Raw genomic sequence first — 21,567 nt, 5'->3', positions numbered from 1 at the left:
CACCGGGCTTCAAACATTTCTCTGACCCGTCAGAAATTCTCTTCTATACACAGGGACACCGGGCTTCAAACATTTCTCTGACCTTTCAGAAACTCTATTCTATACAGGGGGACACCGGGCACCCCTAAAGTTAAGCAACATCCCTAGAGTCAAAGAAAAATAAGAGAGCAGGTGTCCATAGCCTAAAGCCCACATGCTCTTTCCCACATGACTGGATGCCCTACATTTGTATTTAGTTGTATGATTTTACTGTCAAAGATCATAGGTACCTATACCTATGGCAGTGACATTAGCTTCTTCACTCTCTTGTGCTGAAGCTAATATTAAAATGAGTTGGCATGCCCACATACCCGGCATGTGGCGTGATAAAAGTCCTAGTGTAGGATTACACATCTGCCTGGTATCAGGAATAAGGAACTTGTGAAAAACACATACATGTTAGGAAAGACTGACTGGGTCTAATGTGTGCTGAACAAGGTAGAGGCAAGTCGGGGGGCGGCTGCAGAACGTGAAACTGAGGGGTGATGCTGTGAATGACGGGGTAATACAATGGTGAGCCTTTCCTCATGCTCTTACACAGTCTTCTCAAGTCTCTATTTCAAGAAACCGTAAGTCTAGTACGTGGGAGAAATAGTGATGCTTCTTAATACCAAATTGTCCTTTCCTGCCTAACGAGGACAGAGCTGCAGCTGGACAGAATGCCTGCTCACAGCACTCCCCTCTGCCCACCTCTGAGTGGGGGCCTCACCGCCTCCTGTGCCGGTCACAGCGTGGGCTTCTAGAGGTGGCTGTCTCCTACACATGATGTGACCAAGCTGCCGGTTTTAAGTCAACATAAAACCACACTATTGTACTACTAGCAATAAAAACACAGCAAGATTAGAGCAAGGCACGGGTCTTCTAACACATTTTTTTTTTTTAAAGGAAAAGGGAAAATACTTAGGAATGAGGTTTCTGACCATTTGACTGATGACTGTCTTTCTGACACATGTTCTTTTCTAGCTTGAGAATTACATCCAGGACAACATGAAGAGAGAAATGGTAGAGATGCAACAGAATGCGGTACAGAACCAGACCGCTGTGATGATAGAAATAGGAACAAACCTACTCAATCAAACAGCAGAGCAAACACGAAAGTTAACAGACGTTGAAGCACAAGTAAGTAATGGAACAGAAAACACATTAACGGTCCAGCTAGATTAGCGACTAGCAAGAAATCAGGCTGCATGGTTACCCAATTAAATAGTGGAAAAATGAAGAAAGCTCGACAGTAGCAGGAGAAAAATTTGACACAAAAATGAGAATTTGCAGTTAGGTAAGAATTTAAAATCAGTAAATACATTTTCATCTTTTTTTTTTCTTAAAGATTTATTTATTTATTTTAGAGAGTGGGGTGGCAGGGGAGGGGTGGGGGGGAGGGAGAGAGAATCCCAAGCAGATTCCCCACTGAGCGTGAAGCCAGACACGGGGCTCGATCCCACGACCCTGAGATCCTGACCTGAGCTGAAATCAAGAGTTGGACACTCAACCGACTGAGCCGCCCATGTGTCCCCATTCTCATCTTTAATACTGAGGTTAAATTACATTTTTTCTAATGACATGTGAATCATTTCATATGATGCATACTCAACAACTACAAGATAAATGCTCTTCTACCTCGCTGGGTATCTTTTGGACTCTGGATAAGTCCTTAACTTTTTTTGTGCATTTGAGAAATGAAAGGCACTGAAGAGAGTGCAAGGAACTTTGTTCTTCAATCTAACTTTTAAGATAAAACCAAACCTCAAAGAACTGTGAAGACAATCTGTGGTATGAGTTCATAGACAAAGCAGCAAAGAGCTCACATGCAGCAGCGGCTGTGGTACAGAGGGCTTACCCATCCGCAGAAGGCTTCGAGTCCCCTGATGGCTCTAGTCCTGCCATTAGCTGGGGGAGCGAATCTAAGCAAAGGCACTCAGCTCTTGGGGGCCTCGGCTGGTTCTACTATAAAGTGAGGGCTGGGTCTTACAACTGGCTGCTAAGTGGCCTTTTAGCTTTCAGATTTTACGAGCTGCTGATTAACAGCAGTAGGAGACAGGAATATGAAGATAACAAAAGAATAACACCAAGACATTAAACATCAAAACACTGCAACAAAATTCATCGAGTCATGACAAATGACACACGTGTGACTGAGTAAGAATAGTCCGGGGGTGGGGGTGGGGGGCACCTGGGTGACTCAGTCGTTGGGCATTTGACTTCGGCTCAGTTCATGATCTCAGGGTCCTGGGATCCAGCCCTGCCTGGGAGGTGGGGGGGAGGGAGGAGGTTACTGTTCAGTGGGGAGTCTGCTTCCCCCTCTGCCCCTCCCTCCACTCATGCTCTGTCTCTCTCTCAAATAAATAAAATCTTAAAAAAAAAAAAAAAGAATAGTCTGGTGGGGAAAAAAGGACTATTGGTGGAATTTATTAAGATGCTCCCAGTTCAAGGCTCTTCATTGGTGAATCTGCTTTCTGGTTCCTAACCCTGGCTTCTTTATAGGCTTATGAAGTTAGTACCTTCCTACTCTGAGTTGTAAGTAATGCTTTAATAAAAAAGAGAGAGAGGAAGAGAGAGAGAAAGAAGATTTAATAGTAAATAATTTCTACAATGTATATTCCTATATGCTACTTCAGCTAAAAGAAATGCCAGACATCAACAGAAGGGGATATGAGGTAAGAGAAATGATAAGCCTCTCAACTGAAATAAGATCACGTTCTAGAATGGTACAGTTATTCTTTCATTGTCCCCCTACAGACTGTTGGATAAAGTAGAGAAAACAGTAGGAAAATGGTTGGAGAATAAAAGATTTTTATCTGAGACAGAATAAGAAGTCACTTCTTTACCAAATCTTTCCACAATATTAGAACAGTGTAGGAAAAATATAACTATATTACACGACAGATCACAAGATATGAAAATTGTAATCTCAAGAGGTGATAAAAGATAACAATTTTAAAGTAAATGCATCAATATATCCATAATTATTAAAATAAATTATTAATGTTTAAGCCACGTCCCCCACCTTTTGATAGCAAAACTAGTGGGAAATCAAGCTCATCCAAAACAGTGTCTGGAGAGTATAACAGTTCTTATATTTTCAGACAATGGTAATCAAGTGTAAGACATAAAGCAATGCTGTAAACTGTTACTACGTCCTATGTAAGGCAGGCTTTCTAGCTTTCATTTAACTTTTGTTGGGTCACACGACTTCTTTAAAAAAATCTATTGTGAAACTAGATATCATATGATCTGTGATAACAGGAAAATTGGAAGGTGACTGGAAAGAAAACAGCCTTTAATGTCCAGCTAAACACATTAAAATGGCTGAACCTAAGCAAGGACATCAAGGGACCAAATTATGCACTAAATCTACTGTGTGAAATGGGTTCAAATCCAAACATAAAATTTTCTGATTAGAAGATTCTTGTAGCCTGTCAGAGTGAGAGGCTATTCAACTGGACAATGAGGGATAGGTGCAGGTCTGATATCTTAGAGAAAACAGACAACCAGCTGACCTGGATAATTTAGATAGTCACCTACAGCTGGAGGCCTTTGGGAAAAGTGATGGAAAACATCACCATTGATCCTGGGTCAGTCTGGACGTATATGCCATCCTCCCCACCTCTGGCCCGTTGTGCTCATTTTATAGCCCTTAGGAGTTGAATAAAAGACCCCAGTTTCCAGTTCCTTTTAGCAATAAGCAACACAGAGTATTTGGGCCCAAAGAATATGTAGGCCAAATCTATAGTCCAGGTGTTAATATTAAAACCCAACCTTTCTGCTGGCCAATGCCTTCACTCATTCATAAGACTGTTCATGGTATGAACTCATCCTGCTTTGACTAAGGACAGGACTATCCCTAAAGCTGCCCAGTGGGACCTGGCCAAGCCTTTTATGAATGACACAGACCCTGAGCAAACAATGGTTCTTTCAAGGACCCTTATTCCTGGGCAACAATTCTGCCTTACACTTACACGTGATGTCACGTCCTGAATAACCATGACCCAGAGGATGTGAGTAACGGACTCTTCCTGCTAGAAGGCAGTCAAATGCCAAAGAATTCATCCTTAAATTTGTTAGAACACAATGGGAACAGCGATATTGCATATGGCGTATGCCAGAGAGGCCCACAGAGTAAAACTGAGCTCCCACTTCATAGCGATGTATTATTGTTTCTTAATTGGTCAATATGATTTTTAAAATTAAAAGAGGGAGAGAGAGAGAGAGAGAGAGAGAGAGAGAGAAATGGAAAAAAAAAAAAGGCTAAACAAGTGAATACAAACTAGGAAATGCCGGGCTAAAAATGAGCTATGGTTTTATAGAATGGAAGCATGTGACTTCTAATCATGTCGTCTAGTGATAAATAAAAGAACAACATTTTGTTTTGAGCGGAAGCAAAACCTTTTTCATTTATCAACAACTTCTGATGTATTAAATATGACCATTTTATACTCCCACTTGTCTCACTGTGTGAAAAGAAATGCTAAAATATGGCAGAACAAGAAGAACAGGATTATATTATTTGACACAGATACCACTGTCCGGAACTATTAAACACTTTCCAAAAAAAGACACGGTGGAAAAAAAACACATTCTGATGCAATCCAGGACCTCAAGCCTTTTCTGAAAATGAAGAATATGCCAAAATAAGATACTTGGGTAAATAAAAAAGTGCTTTAGTTATGTTTTCCTATAATTTAGCTGACTTAATTAAAAGGAAGTTATATGTAACTTTAAACATGACAAATAGGAATTTTATTTTGTTACATTTAGGTATTAAATCAGACAACAAGACTTGAACTTCAGCTTCTGGAACATTCCCTTTCCACCAACAAATTGGAAAAACAGATTTTGGATCAGACCAGTGAAATAAACAAATTGCAAGATAAGAACAGGTAATAAAAACACACAAAAATGTTAATTCAGAATTGCACACTTTCTAGATCTGAAAGCCTATTTCATGTGACTATTAATTATAAGCATGGCTTCCAAAATGACATATTTCTTAACGTGTAGTATCAGGATCCAACACCTTGTGAAGGAAAGGTAGGGAGAGGGTTTGGGAAGAAATATGGAAGTGACCATGCCTTGTAATCCAGTCTTCGATTTTTTTCATTCTCTGGCCCCTTAAAGATTCTCTTCCAGTGATTCCCCAAACTCTGCCTCTAATACTGCACATTTTAATCCATGACAAAATACTGCCATTGTCATAGAGTAAAAGTAACACTGGCCTAGGCATTAATAGTTCCTTTGACTCTGGGAACTTCGTTGTTTCCAATGCAGAATGATCCCACAGCTGGAAAACTACACTTCTACTGCAAACACACACGCACATTTCATGATACAATTGTTACTCCTAAAACATATGATAAAGTAAAAACAGAAATTAATAATAAATATAATATTGATATTTAAACAAGGTCTAGATAAATCCCAAGAAAACCAATACAGAAACAAACTTGGGGTGATCAGTGGGGATTGTTTTCAAAGGTTTACTGCAGTCGGGAACATAGAAGGATAATTGTGCTTATTAACCTGTTTCTAACAAGACTTGTCTACATGACGGGGAGAATGGCTAGACAATAACGTACTCTATTTCACAGCTACTTAATTTCAATTATGTAATTCTTTATTCTTAAGTAAAAGTGATGATGAACTTCATGTCTTACAATCATTCTTTCCTGTTAATCAGGAACTCAGCTGAAATAATTTTCTGTTCTTTGGGTAACAAGTTTAACTCATTATTGATTTAGGGTTTTGAAAAGCAAACAGATTTTTTAATTTTTATTTTTTTGCAAATACATTTTTTAATTCTTTAGTGTTTCAATTTTTTTCCTTTTGCAAAGTAATAAATAAAAGTTTGAGACCAATAACTGAGATACAACAGTCCCTCCTATTTCATTTTCTTAAAATGGTCTTATTTAATAATGTTCTCTTATTTAATGATGTTGCAGTAATGGGAAGATATGGGAGCTGAATGATTACTCTAAGTGCTTGCCAGAGCAATACTGTCCAGGCTATGTCCAGTTTGTTGAACGCAGCCTGGTATTGAACACTGCCCCCTCCTTACGTTTCTAATTCTGTATGCTAAAACACTAATATCATCAGTTAAGTATGTCAGTTATGTCACCCGAGTATCATCTTTGTAAATATTTGCCAAATCATATTGCCTTTTGCCTAGAGAAGTGCAAATCTGATTTCTGAGTTCAGACACACGGTTTAATGTTTTTACTTACTACAAGTAAACTTGGTTATACACAGTCAGCTGGGATTGCTTTGAAAGACAATCAACAACTTTCCCTACACATCTTTTGATCATCCATGATTTGGTAAAATTTCTTTGTATGTTAAAGCTTTACAATGTAGAAAAAGGTAATTCCAACCATCCCGTAGCTTGTTGTCTTTTCTGATTATTCTTGTATATGGGATCCTTCACATTTTTTTTTCACTTAAATCTTTCACATTTTCCCCCAGTTTAATTGACGTTGACCAATGACACACTTTTTCGGTACTTTGAGCCTACTTTTACATGACACTAAATTTAAACAACACATTTTCTCCATAAAAGCACCTTGTCAAACACACCTAACAAACTATAATTTTAGGTGACTTAACAATAGCAAAGCACCACGACTTGGATTGCAAACATCTCACTCAGAATGGGGTTGTACACGGACTGTCCCTGAATGACCTGCCAAAGCACAGATCCTGAGAGGGATAGCTTGTTATCAGCGGAATTGTCATAAAAACCATATGTAACAAATCCATACCTGCAGGAAGAGTAATCTTTTTAGCAGCTGCAGAAATCACAATCTCTTGTATCACGAATAGGAAATGAAGTGACAATAGTAAGATTTCCATCAATGAGTGTAAATCAATAAAAATAAGAAAACTGTGCAGATGATTCTCCATCTTTCAGTGAGTTTGACATGCTGTGTTTTCAGGTGTCTTATATTTTGACTAACCTAGGATTTTATTTGTGAGAACATCATTACAATTATCTATAAATGTTTTGCACATGTGACAAACCATACCTTTAAATTACTTTCAGTATTTCCTCCAAAGTGCAACTGTTTTCATTACAAATAGTTTCAAATGAAGTCAAAGTACTTATTAGGGTCAATGTTTTTCTGAGAATTGCCACTATCCCATTTTTAGGTTCACCAGCTGAAGGTGAAAATTACTATGTGATTTTCATCTTATCATTTTTTTTTTTTTTCCTTCTAAAAATAAATGATTCATTTATGGGCTACTTGTACCAGTTTAATTAAACTGATTATTGTTGTGGTGATTATTGTTATTGAAAAGTGCTGCCACTGTTACTGTCCCCTTCTGAAGAGCCTTGGTATTTTTTAAAATATTTTTTTAATTAAAAAAAAATCTATCCCCCAGTTACCCCATCCCCCCACCCACCTCCCCTCCAGCAATCCTCAGTTTGTATCCTAGAGTTAAGAGTCATGGTTTGTCTCCCAAGCCTTGGTATTTCTGCCCACACAGGATACTTCCCCACACTTCTCATCTGACCATGAGCTTTGTTAACAGAAAGATAAGGTATAGCTAAGTCCAACTTCTACGCTGATGATCGAACTGAGTCTCCTATCAGAAGATCAAAGACTCTGCTAAAGTGTGAGCTGTCAGACACTGTGTGTACTCCTCATGCTGCTCCATCTCCTTTCTTCCACCCCCACCACCCTCAGCCATGGCATTGGTGGCAACGTGCCAAGTCTTTGCTATGAATTTACACTCTATATTCATCTACTTTATCCTGTTTAACTTTATCCTATTTAACTTTCTCTCATTTCAAAACTGTTGATTGTCACTCATTAAATGGATTTCCCAAGCCAGTAATGGGTCCCAATCTGCATTTTGCAAAATAGTGTGATTAATACAAGCCTGGATCTTCAATCCAGGCTTGTATTTTACCTTAATATTAACTATTTTAGATCAAGATGCAACTGCCCTCTGGAGCTATACTGGTAATAGGTTTTGGAGAAAGAAACTTTTTTTTTTTTTTAATAACTATCCACCCAGGAGTGTTCACACTCTGGACCACAGGATCGTCCCATCTTTATTTTATGCCTCCTCACAGAATATTAAAGACAACAAAAAACAACTGGATAACAAATTTCAGCAATGTCATTTTGAAGGCAGTATAGATTAATAACTTAAAAATGCCCTATTTATTTTATGTTAATTGTCTAGGTCAAGCATCACAGGAGCGCTTCCAAAGCATATTGCCTGAATGCTCATGGTACGAGAAAATGATTTTAGGGCAAAAAATGGAAAAACTGTACGCATTTATTTTTAGGTTAACTTCTGCCCACAGTAAGTCATCTTGGTTTTTAAATTAATAAAAGGGATAGACAATTAAAAAGTAAGTTGGCTAATATCAAGAAAAATAAGAAATAACAGTTTAAAAATAAGTGTGATAACACTCATGAAAGTGGAATGCAAATAAATGCATTACAGTAAGTGATTATTTTTTGACTTGGTATACTGACCGAATACTTGCTGTCATATACTGATCTGCAATGACCTAGGCTGGGATAAATTTAAGAGCTGCAGTTGAGTTTCTAATAACAATTATTAAAACTGATCGTTAATGCTTATAGGTAAGACCTACCATGGGTAGTCAGCTTCTTGGCTGAGTCATGTTGCTTGCAGGGTTAAAGATGCAGAAAATCTGACTTTCCCCAAAAAGGCACAGCAGGCTTACAGGTTATTTGAACTAGAAGGGACCTCAGAGATAATCCTCTAGTCTACTGCCTCTGTTTTCAATATTTATTTCTACAGGTGAATATTCACTTAGGTAGACATGCACCTGAGATCCAGAGTGGGGACGGCCAGGTAACACAGGGAGTCATGCACAGACGTGAGGCTCTCAGCCTGGGCTTTCTGCTCACCTTTCCACCCGCCCCCGTGTGCTCCCAACACTGAGGCTGCCTTCTTGGTGCATAATTCCATGGTCCCCTACAGCAAAACCATGGTCTTCAAATACTCCATGTGATAACTTCTAATTGCAGACTGTACATCTTTGCCAGGGTATTTTATCCTCACATCTCTGTCATACTTATTTATCTAACGTTCTCGGCAAGTTTGAGAGCTTCTTCAGGGCCATGGCAATACCTTCACTGTGTAGACAGAGTGTCTCAGAGAAGCAGAAATTCAATAAACATAAAAGATGATATAAGAATTATGAAACTGACTTGATGTCCATAAAGCAATCACTAAACTAACCATTATTTCCCTTTACAAGTTTCCTGGAAAAGAAAGTACTAGACATGGAAGACAAGCATATAGTTCAACTACGGTCAATTAAAGAAGAGAAAGATCAGCTCCAGGTGTTAGTATCCAAGCAGAATTCCATCATTGAAGAACTAGAAAAACAACTGGTGACCGCCACAGTGAATAATTCAGTTCTCCAAAAGCAGCAACATGATCTGATGGAGACAGTTCATAATTTATTGACTATGATATCAACGTCAAACTGTAAGTCAGGTTTACATATCATTTTTTCCGTCAGCTTTAATTGCCATTATTTTGTAAGTGAAACTCTCAAAATTCCAAAAAAATTCTCATCTTTCTGAAAAGGACTATTTCTTTTACATGTTTCCTATGAAAGCTTTACAGGGTCTCATCAGAGAACCAATTAAAAAAGGAGGAAGTAACTCCACTTCCAGTTATTTACCTAAAGGATACAAAAGCACTAACCCAAAAAGATATACACACCCCTATGTTTATTGCAGCATTATTTACAATAGCCAAATTATGGAGGTTACCCAAGTGTCCACAGATAGATGAATAAAGAAGATGTGAATTATATACATATATATATTATTCCATTATTTGCCTTTGGCTTATTTCACTTAGCATAACACTCTGTAGCTCCATCCATGTTGTCATAAAGGCAAGATTTCATTCTTTTTTATGGCTGAATAATATTCCATAATATATATATATGTTGTTCCATATATATATGTACATATATATGTATATATACATTATTCCATTATATATGGAATTTGCCAAAGGCAAATAAGCCAAATAAGCCAATAAGACAAAGACAAATACCATATGATTTCACTCATATGTGGAAATTTAAGAAACCAAACAAAGAAAAAAAGAAAGAGAAAAGAAAACAAAAAACAGTCTCTTAACTACAGAGAACAAAGAGATGGTAACCAGAGGGGAGGTGGGTGAGAAAAGCAAGTCTAAACCCAGAGGACTGTTGTGAAGACTGACTTAATACTTGCACTGACTGGCATAAAACCGTCACTCGAGAAATGTCCGCTCCCTTCTCTCAGCTCGTCCTTAGATATATTTTGCCTACTTTTTTACCTTTCTTTTCTTTTTTTTTTATTTTGGAGGGAAGAAGGGAGGCATCTTCAGTCATTAATTAGAAATGGGATATACAATCTGTGTGGCATTATCATTTTAAGTTTTTTTTTTCCTTAAGCAAACTGGGTCTAGTTCTTACTATGGTTTATTTCCCAATGTCCTTTAAACTTGGATTCTTTTGACACAGACACATTTTGCATATGAATCATGTGAAGATATTCCTCACTTTCATAAGAAATATGTTCTCACATCGTCCTCAAATCATGTGGTTATCCCAGTACTTTTTCACATTCATAGAAAAGGAAAAGACAATCATCTGACATCTGGTGAGAGCAGGATAATGTGAGGTGTTAACTCTGATGCGCCAGAGTAGAAAAATCATGCAGCTCAAATCCTGGCAGAAAAAAGTACAGGAGAGAGTGTAGTAGAAGAGGCTTTCTTTTCCCCATGCGTCTCTAGCTGATGTGAAGGTCGAACCTCTGTCTACCTGTGATGCCTACCCACACATCTAATCCATACGCCCATGCTCTGCTGGGTCTCTGGAATGGATATAAATACCTGCAGAAAAACACACACTCTCTCTCTCTCTCTCTCTCTCTCACACACACACACACACACACACTTTTTTATGGCAAAAAGGATTGGGAAGTCTAAATTGAGAGCAGAGTAAAAATCTGAAGGAATTTCATAATCCTAGAATTTTTAGACTTAGAGTAAGAATTTCAAAGACATAGATAAATTAATGGTAGGCTCCTCTTGAACACTAACTGTAATGGGACAGTTGCTAAAAATCCAAAGAATATTTTTAATATCTTTATCCAATAGTCTAAAGAAATGTATCAAGACTTATTCTCAGATATTTACCTTTTAAAAAAAGGAGAAAACTTACATCCCCAGCCTGGATAGGATAATGGCTAATGGGACATGGCACGTAGCCTCTGTAGAGGGAACACTGTTTTTAGATACATTCTTTTTTTATTCTTTTGCAATAACTTTAAGTGATTCTACTCAAGACGGAAGGTTTTTCTTAAAGTAATTGTTTACTATAGTTAATTGCAAAGTACTTGCATTCCATATTGATGATGAAAAAAAGGAAGTATGGATTACTGGTGATAATCTTTGAAAATTAATGGAGAACAGACTGAAGGAGTAATTTTTTTGGAAAGGATAAAAACTGGTGTGTCCTTTCTACCTATTATAAGAATTCAAATGTAATAAAACCTGAGTGCATCTCGAAATAATACACTTTTATCTTTTCATGAACCCCCGTTAAATGCTTTCCTGTTTTTTTTTTTTTTTTTTTTTTTTTTAAGCAGCTAAGAACTCCTTTGATGTTAAGGAAGAGCAAGTCATTTTCAGAGACTGTGCGGAAGTATTCAAGTCAGGACTGACAACCAACGGCATCTACACGCTCACGTTCCCTAATTCCACAGAGGAGATCAAGGTACGGTGTTAGTCTCCTGGTTTCAGCTGCCTGGCTATAAATAGCTTCTTTGAGAAGCAGAGGAACCACATAATGCAGTTCACACACCCAGACTCTTCCCAACTTCATGCAGAGCCAAGCAACAAACATTCACGGAGCGTCTGCCTCACACAAAACACCTGCCAAGGGCTCCACATCCAGTCACCACATACACATACAAACCGGGGATGTCAACGACGTAGAAATTTTCTATGGCATCATGAGAAGATACGTCAGTCTCATTTTCTCCTTGTGTTTGACTTAATCATCATGCTGTCAGTTGTTTCTCTTCAGGTGTCAAACTCATTTCATTGCTTTTCAAGCAAATATCCTCCAAATACTAGAGTTCAAATAACCAAATAGTTTGTACGTCAGTTGTTCTTTCAAGGAGCACTGGTATTCCATCAAAAAAAGTCTCATTTAGCTCACAGTGAAAACAGACAAAAAGCTTTCCTTGGACACAACCATAGTACCTCGGTTTGCATAAGTGATGTATAGACATTTCCCATTTCATCATAGAACATATAAGAGGACACATACTCAGCAGGAGAGACTTACTAAAATTAGTGCTTTTTACTGCTTTGTCAAAGATATCCCAAAGTGAAATCGACTTATTTTTTCCCCAGTTGCGAGGGTTGCCGAGAGCATAGAGTGACTCAAATATAGGGTGGGCTATTCCCTTCATTCATTCTTGGGTGCTGGCAGTCTCCGCCCAACCCCCCCCCCCGCGACTCTGCCCCATCAGTGCAAACGCTGTCACAGTGTCAAATGCCAAAAACGTCTCAGTGTCATTATGGAAACAGTGTCAGCCTTGTGGACTTGCAGCAAGGGTCTCGGGGACCCCCAGGAGTCTGCAGGCCACACTATGAGGATCACTGGGGTTTGGCTATTCCTACCCCATCTAATGTAGGCTGGAAGACTTAAAACACACCATCAAAGAGTGTGGTCATTTTCTTCTCAAGTATTTGGAGTTTATTTCAAGGCATAAGCTCAATTACTTTGTGGAAACTGAACCAACAACCAGAACTTACCATCAGGAAGAGTTAATACATAGCTTAATTCAGTTATTCTTAGTCATTCTGGATTACTCAGTGAGCATGGCTCCTGATGTTGCTCTGGGAGACACTGAGCTTTAGATGAAGGGGAAAAAAAAGAAAAAACACAGCCCCAGGGAATATTACAATGTGGCTTCTCAGAGAGGTCTGATAAGGTAAAATATTACAGGAGATTCCGTGTGAAGTGTTACATAATTAACAGATGACTGCATATATTATATGCTTATAAAAATGTCTGCATTTCATTGTAACTGCTACAAGTTGAACCAATGTAAACACTTATAGAAAAGGCCATCAATACTGTAAAAAATGGAAATTTTAGAGGTTCCTGGAACCATTATCTCTTTGAACTCAGTATTATCCTCAGTATTTAAAATGCTAATAAGAGAAAAAACTTTCAAAAATCTAAGCATTAAGGGTTTTAAGGACATAGAATTTGAAACAGTAACATATACTCTGATTATGAATTTAAAAGATAAATATTGTGCTATTGAAGATAATATTTTCCAAAGAAAATCTTTCTAGTTCATTCATGCTGCTTTAAATCAACCTTGGAAATCAGTTAATGTACCCAGTGCTCTAGAAGCAGTGCATTAGCGGGACGAAAAAAACAAAACAAAACATAAATAGTCTGCTGCAGATGAGAAAGTAATGAACAAATCCTGTAGGAAGGCTCTCAATCCCCTTTGCAGTCTGGTTTTCATAACAACGCTCTGTATACTACTGTCTGTCACCAGATGTTCGTCTTTTCTTGGCCTAGAGCAATGGGGACAGGGGTGGTAGCCGGAGGAGGACAGAGGATATCGGTGCAACGTGAATGTTTTGCAAATCCAGAGGGCAACCGCCGATTACACAGCACCAACCAACTGCTCTATAAATGTTTTCCTGACTCAGTGCAATGCTCCCACCCCAGAGCACTATGTCAGCCCAATGGCCTCACTGAAACAACAAGATGAAAATATATAATACTGTGGGACAACGCGAGCCTCAGGTCATGGTTGGAAACATTAGGATTTATATTTCTTTTAAACATTTGCAGTAAAAATAACTCATCGACACAGCAGGAAACAACAATCTTACCAAACCTCAAGTTTCTCAATCTCTAAAATAAATGGTCCAGATTAAGTCCAGATTCTAGATTCCCTTCCAGACTTAAGATCCCATAATTCACAATCTGATCGAGGGAGAAAAAGTCTGAGAGCCTCGCGTTTGAATTCTGGCCCTGCGTATTTGTGACTCTGAGCACATCATTTACCCTGTGTGAGGCCTCAGTTTCCTAGTCTGTAATGCGATGAAGTGACCCTGGTCTTACGGAGCGAGTCCAAGGTGACCATGGATATACAGCACTGAGGACAGAACTCAGGACTTAACCATCTACTTGAGAAATGGGAATTGTTTACCATTTTGACTGCCCCCAAAGACTATGAGACAACTTCTCTGCATGAAAGGGCAGCCATTTTTGCCCTGTTTCATCTAATTCAGGAAAAGAATGTTCAACAGATCTTTGGGCCGACCTTTTCCCCAAAAGGGCCTACATATTTTACCCTTATTTTTGAGAAATTCATTAGGTTTCTGCAAAAGATAAAAACTGCATCAAAGGCATTTGAGTTTGTTTTTGCTGGTCAGAGACATAATAATTTCCTTCCCCAAATTTCACAGGGTACCTGTCTCCTAGTATTTATCTGTGTGATTACTATTTCATCAGTCATTCACCATGGCCTCAGAACCGAAGCATGACATTTAAATCAGGCATTATACACTGAAAGTCTTCAAGTTTCAGAGCAAGATACCAGGTCTCTGAACCACGCAACAGTGGGCTAACAAAAGCACTAACCGCCCTCAGGTCTGTGGTAGCTGGAGCGCTGAGGTCTTGGGCATTCTCTGCGGAAGTCCGCTTTCCTGATGCTGAGATAATCCATTTCATCATTTTCACTCAGTGCCCTCTGGCTACATGGACAACTCTCTTTGAACACTATCTTCCTCTGAAAGTTTCACGACTCAGTTAACCATGATACTTTAGATTCTATGAACTCTTTGTTCCTTTTTTCTTTTTATCGGAACAAAGAGATATTAAGGAAATGTTCTAATCGTCTCATCGTTGTCCCTGGTGGAGTTAGACAATGGTACGGCTCAACCCATTTCCATGTGGGCGGTGACTCTCAGCTAGTTTGGACTCTGATTTTCGCATGAAGACAAACTTCTTCTTTGATTTAAGTATCCATGACTTTATAATGGTGATCTTGACAGCAAAGAATCAAATATTCTTGGAACAAGGATAGGCTCGCTAGAAACCATATCCGGTCTTTCCACCCACCAGCATGCCATTTAGGATACAGAGGAAATAACTGGTCTGTACACACAAAACTCCTTAAACTAGCTTGTTCAGCTAGTTTACTAAACTATTTTTTTTTTTTTTAGAAGACATATTGAGAGAAGTGAGCAGTATTGACCATTGGGTGGACCACAGGCAAATTAGAGGCAGTATTATTCATGAACTGATTTCAACTTGGAGCTGCACTGAGGGACTGGCCTATTAACAAAAGGGTCAAGTTTCTCTGTTTTTGGCAGCCTACTATGGTAGAAAAGAAGGTACAGAATGAGGAATTTAAGAGACCTTATTCAAGTCCTATATTCCACTTAATAATTAAATGACTCTAGTCAAATTAATCTAACTTTACTAAATATTTTCACTAAATCCTTCCTCCTTTCACAAATGCAGAATTACAGTATCACAGAGTTGCTTCAAGATTGCATATAATAAATGCCAAGTACCCAGTGCAGTACTTGGAACAGAGTGGTGCATACCAATGATAACAAGATAATTAATGATAAGAATAATATCAATACAGGGAGATAATAAGGGGTCACCTTAAGCAGGTCAATTTTATTTGTCTGGTTAATTTAAAATGGGGAAATCATTTTACTCTTAATAAATGCAATCTTCTGTAATGGAACATATGTTCCCAAACGTAAGGATCATCAGGGAAAACAATATGGGCGAAGGGACCTTTGTGGAAAGAGGTGGGAAGAGCAGTGGAGGGAAATCTGCTGGAGAACAGGGGGCTGGGTTCGCAGGGCAGCTCTCCGTCTCATTAGCAATGAGACATCAGACAAGGCACTGACACAGACTGGGTCTGGGTGTGCTCTTGGTTCTCTTTTATCCCCCATTCTTTAGGATTTTAACTCACAAATGCAGAATAGTTCACATTTAAACTGACTCTGCCAAAATTATCTCCATTATTTCCCAAAAAGACTGAGGAAAACAGCAAAGGAAGACTATTTCTAATTGGTTTTGAGTGATAACATTCATATTTATTACCTCGTATGTTGTAGGAAATTTTATCTTAACAGAATTTCTGGGAAAATTTCTCGTTCTACTATAATCTCATTATTTAAAACTATTTATGTAATCTTATTTGCAGGGGTTTTTAATTTCATAATAAAACTCCTGCTGAGTGGAAAGTGAGCATTGCATGCTCCTGGCCCAAGAAGGAATTCTGTGTTCTGGACAAAGTTTAAACCCACCAAGCCAGTTTAAAAGCAAAAATAAAAAGAGCTAGGAGGAGAAATACCACAGGCAGTGAGCAAAGTGCAAAGAAGCTTGAACGCTTGATCTGTGGGGCAGAGCTGCCAGGCTACTCTCAGGTCACATACATCATTCTGGGTACCCAGGGGCCTCAGATCTCTCATACCGAGGGATGAACCTAGAAATTAGACTTTTATCCCACATGGAAGAAGCCTTCTAACCCCACAGCATAACATAACAGGGGTCTTGGAAACCCTACAGTGCAAAAGTACTCCTTCTACACAACTCTCTGAGGAGTTAGTAAGGACGGACAACTACCATAAAGGTTTCTGGAGTTGTGAACACCAGCTTGTAGATTTCTACAGGTCGGAGATGAGGTTTGGGGCCAAACCACCAAGATGTCCCAATCACAATAAATCTCTAAGAAACAGCGATCTCTGGGTCAGCAATTGGGGTGGGTCTTTAGCCCAGAACAGATGATGACAAGAAAGTCCTATTCTCATCAACATTAAAATCGTGTTATATTACTGTTTATTTTTCATCATCATTTTAAATTCATGGTTTTCAATTCATTTAAAACCATCTGCTTCTTGGAAGACCACAAAGATTTACCCTGGGGAACCCCATCAGCACAAGTCATATTGTAGGTATCCACATCGGTCTTGTTTCTGTGAGTTTGGACACAGCCCTGACTCATTGGTGTTTCCCACGCAGTAATTGTGCGCTTCCCATTGGCAGGCATACTGCGACATGGAAACCTCTGGAGGTGGGTGGACGGTCATTCAGCGGCGTGAAGATGGCAGTATTGATTTTCAGAAGACTTGGAAAGAATATAAAGCGGTATGAATAGTCTTTAAGCCATCTGAAAATAATTTTCTTGTGAAAACTAACTTTCAAAATCTGCAGAACCTTCCCCACAAATCCAAAACTAACCAATGACTGTTGACAACTGTTGTTATCAAAGCGTTCCTCTTAACTGGTGTCTCAGTCTCCCCACTAACGAATGACCCTGTCAATGTAAAGTAAACTATATATCAAAACAAAGGCATGCAAGTGTGAGGCTTATTTTTAATGGCAGGCTCAGCGTTTTTCGGTAAGCCAACAGTTTCACAGAACTTCCCATGTCAATAAACCGAGCTGTTTACACTCATGTTTCTATTGGTGATTCCCCAAAGTAGTTCTAATTACTCTAGTCCTAATTTTCTTTCAGTAGAAGCTTGGTTTCTTAAAACTGACCTTTAAAAAAATGTTTCTTATATGGAAGACCCCAAATTTTCAGAGGGCAGGAAAGAATTCCTGCTGAATATCTGGCAGTTATCCCATGTTAAATGGATAGACTATTGATTTCAAATACATGAAGAAAAAACAAATAAATGAGGTGACTGAGTTTTACCACTTGGATTGCAGGGATTTGGGAACCCTTCCGGTGAACACTGGCTGGGAAATGAGTTTGTTTCCCAAGTGACCAATCAACGGCCCTATGTGCTTAAAATACACCTTAAAGACTGGGAAGGGAACGAGGCGTACTCACTGTATGAACATTTCTATCTCTCCGGTGAAGAACTTAATTACAGGTGAGTTGTATGTAACTGAAAAATATTAACAGATTTGTTGGGTGAGCATTCCACAAAGTGAGAGCCCCACTGCATGAACCAGAATCTGAAGTACTTGGAGGATACCCTAAATGGAAAAACATCTCGTTTCTTACAGTTCTATGCTGTCTTTCAGGAAGTTGGTCTAGTTTTAAAATTCTAACTTTGGTTTTAATGATACAAGGAAAACTTCACGAGGACAGCATTTTGTTTGTTGTCTCTGCTGTGTATCCTCAAAGCATAGATGAACCCTGCCTCGCAGATAACAGGCATTAAACAAGTATTTATAAAATGTGTGAATGCTGTGTCCGTATTAGAAAATGTCATGCCAATATCATAACAGAGGTCTACCTATGACTATGTGGTTTTCCTTCCAAAAGGTTTTAACAGTTAAATATATCTTTCTGCACTTCAAGCACACTTGATTGTTATGTTCCATCCCGAAGTCAGGAAGAGTTACCAAGTGTAAAAGTGGCAGAGTTAGGTGGGAGGGTGAGTCATGCAAGTCCTTTACTCTCTGACGTAGAAACAACAGCCGATTCACAGCCCTCCCTCAGTATTTGCCTTCCCCACGCATTTGGCGGCACTCGCGTTGAATGTTCCAAGACAAGCATGGGCATCCCTGACTCAGAATTTAGTTTCTGGCTCTAAAGCCGGAAAGAGAGTAGAGGCGGAGAGCAGCGGAGGCACTGAATGCCTGACAAGCAATTGTGTATGGCACAAAAAAGCACGTACCTGCACATGGCCTCGTGGAAGGAGGTGCCCAGAAACCCACGTGCAGGGCCGGAGGGTGGCACCACAGGAATGGGCCTCAGATTCGGTCACCAACACAGCCCTGACGGAGTCTCAAGAACACAGGCACACACATCATGAAAATACCTGCACTGGGGTCAGAAACCAACCAAGTTCAGTAGGAACATCCCAGGAAACAGTCATATGTGGCCTATAGTCCCACCTAAATCTCATTAACGCCCAACTCAGACCCTCTGCTCGACAGAAAATCCAAAATCTGAACAGCCTGGAAAATAAACGTGATTGCAAAGTCCTTGAGCTGGCTCCCTAGGGGCCACAGTGAATGAACAGCACAGAAATACAAGGTGAACAGCTTGCCTGAACTACCTGAGAACCATATAACGTCCAGTAGGTCCTGCTTTAGAAACGGGGGTGGGGTTGGGGTCAAAATTTTGAAGATGGTCACGTACCACGAGCACTGACATGACTTTTACACAGTCAGTGAAACAGAGCCCACCGATTCTCATTACGGAGAGAGCAGGGCTCCTTGGAGAGGGAGTGACGCAGATGAATGAAAAGATAGGTGTTTGGGCCTCGCTGCAGCCCCAAGTTGACTCCAAAGAGATCAAAACTTCAGTGAATTTTTAGACACGAGTGGTTGGTCATTGTTTTACCTCCAAGCTAAATATTTTTTCAACTGGCAACAGTTAGGAATTTACAACAGAGGAATTGAAAAAAAAAAATTAAAAAAAAGAAAGAAACACAAAAATTAAGGATTAGACTTTATATAAGGAGATTTTACAAAATGGGTCATTACCCTTGTATGCTGACATTATAAAAATATTTTAAATTGAGATGGTTCTTAACAGATACTTCCTTTAGAAATGCGATCAGTTTTGGCAGACGCCATTTAAAAGAGCACACATTCATTTAAAGCTCGGTTTAATCTATGTGGCGGGATACGGCAGATACTGCATCGAAACCATGACTGTCCCAGTAAAACACAGTGGTGTGATAAGGGACTGTGACATGGCTGAGTAAATAACACAGGTGTCTCAGAATACCACTGTCTGCAGCCACAGACTTGGGTTTTTTCCAAAGAAGTGTCCTCCAAATGCTGGAAAACTGAAAAATAAATGTCATGAGGAAAGGACAAATGCATCAACAGTTTTTTTTTGTTTTTGTTTTTGTTTTTTGCTAAAACTAAAAACTACTTGTATGTTAAACCTTGACGACTGGTCACTCTTCGCAAACATTCTGGCAGCTCTATTCAAACATGCAGATTTCATTATTCAATGCTGACCTTGCTTCTTACATTCCACTGTTCTATAAACTCAAACTGATAGCAATATAAAGCAATTTCAAGAAATGTGGTTATTCTTATTAACCAAATTTAAAAGAAACCAACTATAAACCAGGGGGCCCTATAAGAGAAGGATCTAAAAATGATACAACCTTTCTCATAAGGACAAATAAAAGGTCGCGTTCTCCCAGATTCTGCTTCACTTTGGGGACGTGTCATGAGTCCCACGAGAACTGACATTGTTGTAAGGGGAGAAGAGGCTAGAAAGGAGTAATGACAAGCAAAGCGGTTTATCCCAACCCTATCTGTGATTAATGAGAAGGGCCTGGAAAAAAATTAAAGTGTTTCAAAATCCCAGGGATGAGTAGAACTTACATAAATGCTTTGCAGCAGGTTAATTAGAGGCTACGCCAGGGACCAGGGTCATTTTTGAAACATGAGGATAACACTGAAATTCAGAAATTCAGCCAGTGCCTTATGATGGTTTCTAGAGCTACAGTACTAAAAACAATTTTAAATCTAAGTCATTAACACAAAAGCAACTTAGAACCAACACTTTATGGGGGTGCCTGGGTGGCTCAGTCTTTTAAGTGTCTGCCTTCAGCTCAGGTCATGATCTCAGGGTTCTGGGATTGAACCCCGCAATCGGGCTCCCTGCTCCACGGGAAGCCTGCTTCTCCCTCTCCTACTCCCCCTGCTTGTGTTGTGTCCCCTCTCTTGCTGTGTCTCTCTCTGTCAAATAAATAAATAAAATCTTTGGAAAAAAAAAGAACCAACACTTTATGGAACTCCATTTGGCATGCTCCATACCCCCATCTTTGCATAACCCCTCCTCGGTAAGCAAACATCTCTGGTAAAGGTCCCCCAGGGTAGAACCATAACAGAGGAGTTAGATGCATCTGGTGCAAATTCTAGCTCTACCACACTCCTATCTCGGAACCTCAACATTTTTATACGTAAAAACAGAAGAAACGCCTGACTCTCAGGGCTGGTACGTGCATTCCACGCATACACCCGTGAAAGTGCCTGGCACGGTCTGGTTAGAGACAGTCCCTGGGGAACCTTTCCTCTCTTCTCTACCCTCTGTTCCAACATGAATTCTTGGAAATCATATTCCTTTCAAGGTAGTGGTTTAATGAAAGATGAGCATCATTTTGGGGACTCAGAGTACAATTCTCCCTGGGACATCACAGGGTTTCGTTCTGTAGGATCCCCGGGTCACGAAGACTCAATGATCCGGGCTCCCACACTGCCATACCCCATGTCCCCACACAGTAAGTCCACATCCCGCAGAGGCACCCACCAGCATATGAAGCCCTGCTCTGAGCTGTACTGTGCCAATCTGCCCATGGGCTCTCTTGAAGCAGTGTTACCATACTGTCTCTGTCCCTTCTCTCTCCTCCTTGGCACATAGATCACTGATGCAAGCCAGATTTTTGCAATCTTCTAAAAGTATGGGCTATTATCTAGTGTCGAACTTAGTATCACACTTATTCATTTCTCAATGTCTAGCGAGTTTATTACAATACTCTACAGAA

At 39.4% G+C, this 21,567-nt stretch overlaps 2 protein-coding genes across 6 annotated transcripts in view; one reads left to right on the top strand and one right to left on the bottom strand.

Annotated features, from left to right (window-relative positions):
- The window catches only part of MCPH1 (microcephalin 1), a 249,919-nt gene that overhangs the window by 102,647 nt on the left and 125,705 nt on the right, over positions 1-21,567 (bottom strand). The window lies entirely within an intron of this gene.
- The window catches only part of ANGPT2 (angiopoietin 2), a 53,331-nt gene that overhangs the window by 28,080 nt on the left and 3,684 nt on the right, over positions 1-21,567 (top strand). The window contains exons 2-7 of one of the 4 annotated variants that reach the window (XM_028099837.2): positions 1,003-1,158; positions 4,795-4,916; positions 9,278-9,510; positions 11,676-11,803; positions 17,141-17,242; positions 17,810-17,976. In XM_028099837.2, coding sequence (XP_027955638.1) covers positions 1,003-1,158; positions 4,795-4,916; positions 9,278-9,510; positions 11,676-11,803; positions 17,141-17,242; positions 17,810-17,976 — 908 coding nt within the window. Of the gene's footprint in view, positions 1-1,002; positions 1,159-4,794; positions 4,917-9,277; positions 9,511-11,672; positions 11,804-17,140; positions 17,243-17,809; positions 17,977-21,567 lie in introns of all 4 variants that reach the window. The other 3 variants (XM_028099836.2, XM_088021361.1, XM_028099838.2) reach the window with 3 other exon arrangements.

Source organism: Eumetopias jubatus, unplaced genomic scaffold (genome assembly GCF_037043125.1).
Source record: "Eumetopias jubatus isolate StellerSeaLion01/CBP00866 unplaced genomic scaffold, mEumJub1_p1.0 scaffold_2, whole genome shotgun sequence".
NCBI classification, from domain to species: domain Eukaryota; kingdom Metazoa; phylum Chordata; class Mammalia; order Carnivora; family Otariidae; genus Eumetopias; species Eumetopias jubatus.
This window is presented reverse-complemented; position numbering and strand designations above follow the sequence as displayed.